General features: G+C 39.5%; 1 protein-coding gene and 1 long non-coding RNA gene across 2 annotated transcripts; one reads left to right on the forward strand and one right to left on the reverse strand.

The window, feature by feature from the left end:
* Positions 1 to 485: 485 nt before the first annotated feature.
* Positions 486 to 10791, reverse strand: LOC124277490 (U3 small nucleolar ribonucleoprotein protein IMP4-like). The gene is given in 10 exon segments (XM_046713193.1): positions 486 to 1146; positions 1794 to 1864; positions 2726 to 2820; positions 3260 to 3414; positions 4243 to 4375; positions 4713 to 4822; positions 5356 to 5421; positions 5424 to 5438; positions 10461 to 10569; positions 10713 to 10791. Coding segments are annotated over 10 exon segments (870 nt in total). The 5' UTR covers positions 10716 to 10791; the 3' UTR covers positions 486 to 1033.
* Positions 7556 to 10065, forward strand: LOC124277491. The gene is made up of 2 exons (XR_006898837.1): positions 7556 to 7595; positions 9531 to 10065. It is a non-coding gene; the product is annotated as an uncharacterized LOC124277491 (long non-coding RNA).
* Positions 10792 to 10844: the final 53 nt, after the last annotated feature.

The raw sequence follows: 10844 nt of genomic DNA on the forward strand, positions 1-10844 counted from the left end.
ACAATTAGTTCTTGAGATATTTGCTGTCAAACTGTGCAATTTTGGAATTAATTTTGAATTATCTCACCTTTGCTATTGGGCCTAGAGCCTAGAAATTTTTAAGGGGAATATCTACACCTCGGTTTGCATCTGTGTGATTTTTTTGTAAGCGATTCGGTGCATTGGTTTAGGAGTTATGTTTGGTACAAAAATTGGCGGAATAATAAATAGAGGATATTATATGAGTGCCCATGTCATACTATGGGGGCGGTGGGGTAGCCTAATGGTTAAAGCGTTGGCTCGTCACGCTGAAGACCCAGGTTTGAATCCCCACATGGGTACAATGTGTGAAGCTCATTTCTGGTGTCCCTGCCGTGATGTTGCTGGAATATTGCTAAAAGCGGCGTAAAACCAAACTCAGTCAGTCATACTATGTTTACGACCCCAGTGCCTAAATGTTGGTATTTCCTGAGCGAGAGCGAGGGATATACCAATATTTAGGCACGAGTGTCGTAAACATAGTATGATATGGGCACGAATATAATATTCTGTTTATACCGAAGTTGTCAAATTCGGGTAAATAAACCAAAATCTACTTTCAAACATAGGCAGGCTACCCGCCTTCGGCGCATGTAGAACGCAACGTCACAGGTGAAACGTGGCGTCATAGCAGTGTTCATGACGTCACGTCACCATGACAAAGTGATATTTTACCCTAGTGCATCTGATGAAAAAATATGAACCCCGATATTTTCGCCATCATAGGTAATAAATAATAATAATAATCCGAACGATTACAATAGGTCTCCTGCCTAGAGGCAAGGAGCCCTAAAAATAGGTACACTGTGACACTAATACACTTCCACAGAAATCAGCTTGTAATTCCTTCCAGTTTTATACTTTGCATAAAGTTCATATCATGAAGAAGCCCCAACTTCTGGGCTATCCCTTTCAACAGTCATCATGCATATTAGAGTTGTCTCCCCTTGTCAGTACAATGATGAGCAGGGAGTTCCATCTATAATGCACTGTTGTTTTGTCCAGTGAGACTGCGTCACTCAACGCTGAGGACCTTGCGTTTCTTGGCTGTGTTCATATATGGCCGGTACACCCATTCCACGTCTGCTGTGTCGGCTGTTTCCAGGGTACCCAAGATTATCTGATATACTGGAATATTATTTGGACAAAATGGTTTTAAATTGGGAAAAGCATCGTCTTTTTTATCTAGTTAGTTATATGAAACAAAAGAAACTATCAACAAGATGGAATACTCCACCAAGCTCAGAAAAATAAGAAATGTGGACTGTCTTGCAATATGCCACAAGAAAGACTACTGTCAGTTGATCCTACATTCCACTTCCTACGCCCAAGGGAGCAGTGGGGTAGCCTGGTGGTTAAATCATTCACTCATCATGCCAAATTCCTGGTTCAATTTCCCTTGTGGGTACAACAGGTGAAGCCCATTCTGGTGTCCCCTGCCACAATATTGCTCGAGTTTTGCTAAAAATGGCATGTAACTATACTCACATCTATTCCCAAAGTCTACATTTTGATATGATGCAATCAGCAAAATGAACAACCCTACCACTAGCACTGGTTAACATTTACCATTAAAGTCAGTTGGAATCTTGTAATCACCCAGTCAAAACCAGAGTTACAAGGGACAGACATCGAGAAGAGAGGACTCACCAGAAGTAGGCTTACCAATGTGGGGAATCGAACCTGGGTCTTCAGCATGCCAAGGTTTACTGTAACCACCAGGATAACCCAGTAAGTCAAGCGTTAAGCCAACACACAAACATAACATTACTCACTTTTCATTTCAAACCTTGGTCCAACTTCTTTAAGTTCCAGCTCTTTGTCAACATATTTGTACACGTGGTGTCTGAAATTTTAAATACAGACATCACAAGCACATCTCCTTTTAATTTTGATTCCTTAAGTCCCAAGTCTTGGGATTCATACAGATGTAGAATTAAGCAAGAAAAGCAATCAGCCCAAGGAGCGCCTGGATTAAAATAACTACTGCAAACAAAAGCAGCAAACTTTAAGGATCTTTCTCCCTTAGAATTACACAGTGAAGGTTAACATAATGAGTGAATTAAGACATGATTACACAATGCCATTTAGAAAGTGGTCAAATGCAACATATGTTATATTTGTGATTACACTTTCTTAGTAAAGTACAAATTCTAGTACTTTTGGGGGTTGTGTCCCATCCGGGATTCGAACCCACACCCTCCAAGTCAGGCACCAAATCGTTAGCACACAAAGTCAGCCACCTAACCTGCTCAGCCGCCGCGACTTCCACAAAATGGAAGTAGGACAACTGGCAGTCTAGACTGCAGACTTTGTCTATCCCTCAGTTAAGTGTAAATTGGCTGACTTTGTGTGCTGGCCATTTGGTGCCTGACTCTGAGGGTGTGGGTTCGAATCCCGGATGGTACTCAACCGCAAAATGTACTAGAATTTGTACTCTGCTAAGAAAGTGTAATCCCAAATATAACATATGTTGCATTGAACTAAGACACATCAACAACCAATCAGCAGTTGTGTTCGCCAGGCAGGGGAACATCAAGTACTATCTTTCATTATTTAGCCACTTAACAATAGAGAAAATCAAGTTGAAGTTTAAAAACTGTCCACAAAACGTAACAATGTTTATCAGATTATTAATGCTCTGTACAGAACAACCGAAATGGAACACAATTAACTTGTAGAGTATTGTCAACACATTCCTGCTCACCTATATGAAACATAATCCTCTTCGTTAGCAAATGTAACAACTCGCTTGCTGTCTTCCTTGGGCACAGGAAACAAATATTTCAGGATGTTTTGTACCTGTAACAGTGGAGAATTGCACATAATAAACCGATACGAAGGTATTCCATAATATGAGTATCTATATTTTCATTACTCATATGTAAATAATTTCAACTTTTTGATAAAACGATTATTACAAATTTCTGATCACTAGTGTTTAAATATAAAAAGGGGTTACTATTCACATGACAGATTAGATTCCAAACAGTTTGTTGTGTTGCTTAATGTGGCACTCGACAATTTTCCAGATACATAAGATGGTCTGTAAAATAATCAAGTCTGGACCAGACAATCCAGTGATTGACATCATGAGCATACACCTGCTCAATTGGGATACAATGACATGTGTCAACCAGGTCAGTGAGTCTGGTCAACCAATTCAAACAGACAGATAAAGGATTAATAAAGTTTACCATACGTTCAAATGGTACAGAGCAAGGTTTAAATGAACACTAACCCTTTTCCCCAACTTTGATGTAAAGTTGTGGAAGATAAGATGTGGATATGCCTCGGACATCGTCCCGACGTCAGGAATGTCATGCCTCATGACCACATTGGAGAGGGTGAAATAGGCTGTCGGCCCGTACGGCATGTGACATACCACCAGGCCGTCTGAAACACACAGGCATTGGATTCCACAATCTATACTTACATCAGGTGGAGAAATAGGGATTAATGTCATTCAAAGAAGTTGCTCTTACACAGCAACATGGATGCATGTGTATGAGTGTGAGCACAGCTCTGTGTTTGTCTGTGTGTCTGGTGGTTCTAGTCGGGGCTAATGCTGTTTTTAAAGAGCTAGGTCATAGATACACATTCACTTTCAACTGAATGCCAGGAACTAACAGATTTGGGCTCGATCCACAAATTGATCATACTGCTAATATAATCATAATTCAGACTTATATCAACTGTAGCACTACTATGTGGAATTAGGACCTGTTCCACAAACAACTGACTGAATGAGTTTGGTTTTACGCTGCTTTTAGCAATATTCCAGCAACATCACAGCGGGGGACACCAGAAATGGGCTTCACACATTGTACCCATGTGGGGATTCGAACCCGGGTCTTCGGCGTGGCGAGAGCTTTGACCACTAGGCTACCCCACCGCCCCCACAAACAACTGAAACTCTACGACAGTCGTACATCTGTGTTAAAACCTGGGAGTTACGATCACCTTAGCTATACGATCGCTTCGTGGAGTGATGGCCTTGTGTCAAATGCGAGCAGCACTGTTGTATAAATTGTACTACTGAGAGTAAATCAAAGTGACACAATCAGACTACATGTCATCCAAATGACAAAAACAAACTGGACTAGAGACTCAGGCTGCACTCAACGGGTACAGTAGTGTCCCCAGCAAATTGAGAACCATGACATACAACGAGGATGATCATGACTTCAAATGTGTCATGAGGATATCAAGAACATTATTCACCTGGCTTCCCCCTGTGCTCCTGAACCATGATCAGGTCTGTGACATCGTTGGCTCGGCATGCTCCGACGAGCTGCTTCATCTCATAATTACCACGATTGATTCTTTGGCTGTTGGGAAACAGAAGCTTGATTTCCTGAAATGTCATTGAAGAAGATGTATTGACATTAAGTATCTTTATTGAAATTATAACAACTCTGTGTAGTGTTAATCAACAATGGCCATGCCGAAAATGTCACCCTGACCTTTATGATATCTATCAACACAATACAACAGATTATACCAAAGGCTGAACAATGAAGGAAACATCCCTAACACTTCATATAATTATCCACATATTTTCAAGAAAATCTCTCATTTGTATAAATTTCCTACCTCTTGACTAAAACTGTTGGTCAACAACTGTCACAATTTTCACCCACTTCCTTCACATATATCACTCATTCATGACATCACACTGTATTCAAGCTAACCTTTGCAAACTGTTTCAGTTTTGAGCTGGGGTCTCTGGCCGTTGTGATCATAATCTTGGGGTCCTCCACGCCAGCCCACTTGTACTCGTCATCAACATGAGTCGTCAAGCCTGAACACCACACAGAGATATCAACATAGTGAAGATATATCAACACAATCATATTACGATCACCTTAGCGCTATAATGGCTGTGTGAACAGAACCATGTCTACTACATCAAAGCCTTACAACAGTGCATGTTGATGGTTATAATAGTTTGTTTTTTTATAAGACACATTGAGCAGTACTTGGATCATGTCTAATGGTTTTAATGTTAAAAGAATATTTATAATCTTGATTTATAGATAATGACATCATGATTTTGTTTGTTTGCTTGCTGTTTAACACCACACTCAGCAATATTCCAGCTATATGGCCGCTGCCTGTAAATAAACAAAGTCTGGAGCAGACAATCCAGTGATCAACAGAATAAGCATCAATCACCCGATCCCATCAGTTGCCTTTTACAACAAGCATGGGTTGCTGAAGACCAATTCCAACCCCAATCTTCACGGCTTTGACATTATGAGGTATCATTGAACAAACTTATTTATAATAATTCCATCAATCAACATGATCTAAATGGAAGTGTTTGCTACATACCATCAGCTCCATCCCCTTCCCAGTCAAGGGTCTTTTCCAAGTACACTGCATCTTTCCTCAAGTCAACGGAACAGTTTTATTCTCTGAAAACAGAAACATATAGATTTCAGTGAACATGTCAACTACATGCAGACCACCTTGACCCAGGACATATTGTGTTACCTTCGTTACATCTTGCAGAGTTCAATATTGATATAATCCTTTTAGCATCTAGTGCCGCTGGAGATATTCATGATGTCAGAATATGCTCAATGCATGATTATCATGTTCAGTATACTATTTCTAAATGAAAGTGTTTATGAAGAGAACAAAACACCTTTTGGATTGTGCATACTTTGGGAATATCTTCTGGGATTGTGTGCTTCATTGTGTGTCTTCACTACAAAAAGAAAATATCCCCAAAAATATTCACTATTACTCCCTCGCTCAGCATATATTGGAATATATATTTGGGACAGTCTTCACTATTAAAAAAAATATCCACCAAAACATTCATTACCACTATTGTTTTTGCAGATATTATTATGTTGACACTATCAGAACCAAAACTGTATCTCTTGTCCACAATGGACTACCGATGTCAGTAATGTTGTTGAGACACCTAGGAATAACGGACTATAGAAATTTCACATATTCGCACAACATGTCAGTCCACTACCATGGAAACATGAAGTAAATGGGTTCCTAGTCTGTTATGACATAAATTTGTTGTCACAAAATTATGACACATGACACACATTATGCCCACATGAGTGAGTATGGTTTTATGCCGTTTTTAGCAACATTACAGCAATATCACTGTGGGGACACCAGAAATGGGTTAAAAAAGTCAAAGGGCGAGGCTAAAAGTCAAATGGGCGAAATGAAAAGTCAAAAGCCGAAAAAAGGGCCGAAATTAAAATAAAATGTAATAAATAATAATTTAATAAATTACGCAGTAAAATAGCATGAATAGTGTTTAGTTTGTTGTTTTGTTATTTTCAATGGAATTTGAACATTGGACTCAGTGTCATGACTAATCCGTATGGGATGTTTGTTTTGTTGTTGTTTGACTCAGTGTGTCAACTAATGAACTCACTTCAATTGACAATATGGTATATAACCTGCTTCCCAACATACAACATTCACAACACTAACCATGGCTGTCCAGTGTGTGCAGTGCTCTAAGACTATAAGAAGAAATCAGCATGCCTTAGAGTGTGATCAATGTCAGTCATGGACACACAGGACTTGTGGCACAGGGATGACTCGTGTGGCTACCTAGACTTATGCAGAAGTGGAGAAGAATTTAATTTCTTGTGTCATTTATGCAAGACAACTATTCCCAACTTCACTCTCCAGTTGGATTCTTCAATAGATGCTCCATCAGTTGCTTTCGATGACACTCTTGAAGTTCAGGAAGTGTAAGTATATTTAACATCATAATGTATAACATATAACTTAATGCCGATCAAACAATTATATGTATTATATATTTTCAAGTTTATGTATTTTAATAACACAAATTTTTATTGACATAACAGATCAATGGAGGAGGATATTCTTGCGGAGGAGCGGGAGGTGGAAGATCCTCCATACTGCGTTAGTATCAGGACGGCTCACAGAAATCAAAACCCAAGCTGGTAGACAGGAATGGATTCACCTACGTAATAAAGGTATTGTTACATCTTAATCCTATTATATCAACCATACTATACCTGGATATTTCTATATTTAATGTTATTGTTTCTGGCGTTATATTAGCGTTATTTAATTACATCTTTCAGGAGGTCACTCAGAATAAGATTTACTACAGATGTAGCAAGCGTCCCTGTAAGGCAACTGTTGCGAGACCAAATCAACAGGAGACAGAAGCCAGGCAAACATAACCACAGCCACACAGCAGAGGCAGGCAAAATTGTTTCAATCCAAGTAAGAGCTCAGGTGAGTAGTACTTTCTATTGATTGATTCCTAATTAGGATTAGTTAAATTGTCAATTGAACATCCTTAATTGTTAATTGGTAGATGTCGAATTGAATTGATTCTTAATTGGATCAATCAACCTTGTTGTTATAGGTGAAGAGGACTGCAGCATTAAGACCTGTTTAAGTCTGCCAGGTCAATAGCTGAGGATATCACCAGCGATATGGTAGATCAATACTGCCATCCGGAGCAGAGACAACCCTGAATATTTGGCTCATTATAAGCCAACAGGTGTGAGAAAAACTTGGCCAAAGAATCCGAAGATTTGGAATTTGAGGTAATCTTTTGACTTGTGTTAAGTTTCATTATTTGTAAATAAAATAACATGAATTAAGTAACACCACAAAATAATTGTAATAGTGCATAATATATTTATTATATGAATTGCAGCTTGCCGAGAGCTTCCTGCCTGAAGGGTTCCTGCGTGCTGATGTCAGGGTGAAGGGAGAGAGGCATCTCTTGTTTGCTACTGACCGGCAACTGGCTCAGTTATCCATGGCACAGCAGTGGTTCGTGGATGGGACATTCAAAATAGTTAAAATGTTACCTTAGGTTTTCGGGGTGTTGTACCCTTCCACCCTAGGTAATCTGTCTAGCCACTCTGGTCCAGGGGATAATGTAGCTAAGATGGATAGTCAAGGATAAGTCCGGTATGGTGTTCAAGTCCTGTTTATTTTAGCATGAATTCTTTCACAAAGGTCCTCAGATACTTCCTAGCTTTCCTAGTTTACATGCAACACGAATTCACAACTTCATGGAAGAACTTGTTGGTTTCTTGCCCAACTCCTAAAGTTACAATTACATCTCAGCCATTCTCTCAATATACAGAGAGAACCTCTCAAGTCAACGGTAGGGCCCAGCTCTCCCGCTCTCTCCCAGTCAGCTCAGTTTTGATTCTCTTCACAATTTTCGGGCTCCTCCCCCTGTAAATCGGTCCTACCCCATATAAAAATGACTCATAACCCATCTGACTAATAAGTTACTTTCATTAGTCCCTTTTCAACTGACTCATATTCCAGCTGCACCACTAACTATAATCATTTCCTCTCTTCCAAGACTTAATCGGTACCATCAATTTCTTCCATCATAAATGTACCTTATTAGTGAGCTTAAATCATTCGTGAAGCATTCAACCGAATAAAACTTCCGACTGTCAGGCGCCAGAGGTTGGTTAATCGAATTATTACGTGTGTCCCTTTTCTGATTCTTAGTATCTTAATTACTAGTAACTACCTAAATGGTATATGAGTCACCCGATCCACGTGTTCCACTCATCTCCCTTATTAGATTTGTTGTATGCAAGGGAAATGAATCGATATGAATCTGGTTACTCTGGTCAATGCACTTTCCCAGCACAATGACACTTCTTAACTGAACTTCAAATTTTCCTTAAATATTTACCAAATATATTTTAAGTTTTCAATCCTAAATACCCTGGTTATAAAAAGTCCCTTCTATCAACTACTCTCTGTACATGGATATCTGAAGGCCGCTCAGCAGATGAAGATGATGCCTCTCTGCTTTATCCTCATGTCGCGTCGCAGGACCATCGACTATGTGAAAGTCATACGAAAGATGCTGCACGTCCTACCCCGTCCACCCCAAGTCCGATGCATTATGATGGATTTCGAAGCTGCCACATGGAAGGCATTTGATCGACTCCTCCCCGATGTCAAGCTACGCGGTTGTGTATTCCATCTTACACAAGCCATCTGGCGACATTGCCAGGAACTTGGACTTCAGGTAACACATTCATTCATTCGTATATGCATCATATTCATATAGCCACATTTTTCAAAGTCATCTTCTGTTCCTATTCCTGTCATATTTATATACTCATATTCCTTTTTTCTTTTCTAGAGAGCGTATTGCGAGAACAATGCAGTTCACAAATTCATCAGGAAGCTGATGGCTTTGGCCTTTCTTCCAGCGGCACACATCAGACCTGTCTTCCGTCAGCTGAAGATGAGAGCGTCGTCACAGAAGCTGGTTGATCTCTGTGACTACATGGAGCGACAGTGGATGAGTCACTCCATCTTCAAAGTGGTCAGTTGGTGCGTATTCAACCAGTCAGTCCGCACCAACAACAATGTAGAAGGTATGTATAGTTTGTCATTCAATCGAAAAATGATTAAATTTGATATTTAAATGTCAAAATCGATTATAATTAACACAACAATATATATTATAAACAAATATTTTTAAATTTTAGGTTGGCATCGCCGGATGAATGTCTTGGACATCTGATCAACAACTGGGACTGTACAAGCTGATTCCAGCTCTCCATAAAGAAGCCAGTCTCCTGCCACTCCACGCCCAGCTCCTCCATGATGGAAAACTGACAAGATTTGTGAAGAAGTCGGCGTCTGCTGACCAGGCTGAAATCTTTGCTGCTTGGCGGCTGTACAAAGAAGGACAGCTCAGCCCTACTGCGCTACTGACAATGTGTTCCAGAGTGTATGCCCCAAGTGTGTTTGAATGAATCAATGAACAGTGTGTGAATTATGAACAAATGAAGTTGTGTGAATTATGAAGTTGTGTGAATTATGAATGAATGAACTTGTGTAAATTATGAACGAATGAACTTGTGTAAATTGCCATATTATTTTTGTTAATTATGTGAACTTGTGTTGATTAAATATATGTATTACCATTACATGAAAACCTGGCTACATGCTTTATTAATGTTATGCTGATATTATGCTTTATGTCAATAACTTTATATCAATAAATAATGTAAAACCTTTCTCAACTTTTTTTCTGTTCGGCCCATTTGACTTTCACCTCGGCCCTTTTGACTTTTTGTCTCGGCCCTTTTGACTTTCACCTCGGCCCTTTTGACTTTTTCCATCGGCCCTTTTGACTAGGCACTTCTCGGCCCTTTTGTCCTTCGGCCCTTTTGACTAGATCCCGCTTAAAAATATGGAAGGGGAGTCATTGATTTTGTACACGACATGCAGAGGGCACTTACTTTGTACATAAATTTTAGGGGGGCACTCACATTGTACATGCTTCTCCATAAAAAAATCATCAACCAACCAACCAACCCACCCCAGCCATAAATTATGAACGGTCTCTAAATCTTAGTCTGACACTAGTGACAGCCTGCGTTGTCGCCTCATGTTATGACATAAACTCGTACCTTCTAGTGACTGTTTTATTTTCTGCTTCTTTTCGTGGATAGTTCTTTCCCTTTCTTCAATGGATTTTCTATAAATATATTCCCTCCGAAGTCTGGCTTGCCTCCTCAGCTGAAAATGTCAAGAAGGCTTAGTCTGAACATACATGCTTATAGAGATTTAAAATATGATACTGATCAAACATTACTGATGAAACGTTTGCCTGTCTCACTTATATTTTATACGGCTAACCAACACATAAAAACCAAACAAACCATCTTTTTTGCTTGGATATTGTCCTGCTTGTCTATAATTTTCACAACTTGCCCACGTGTGGTCTGCTCAACCGGAAGTTTAGACTTTATGGAACCGGAAGTAATCATTTAATAATCGATAAATTCCTACTT

The sequence above is a fragment of the Haliotis rubra genome, unplaced genomic scaffold (assembly GCF_003918875.1).
Source record: "Haliotis rubra isolate DU_JTF1 unplaced genomic scaffold, ASM391887v1 Scf222, whole genome shotgun sequence".
NCBI lineage: Eukaryota > Metazoa > Mollusca > Gastropoda > Lepetellida > Haliotidae > Haliotis > Haliotis rubra.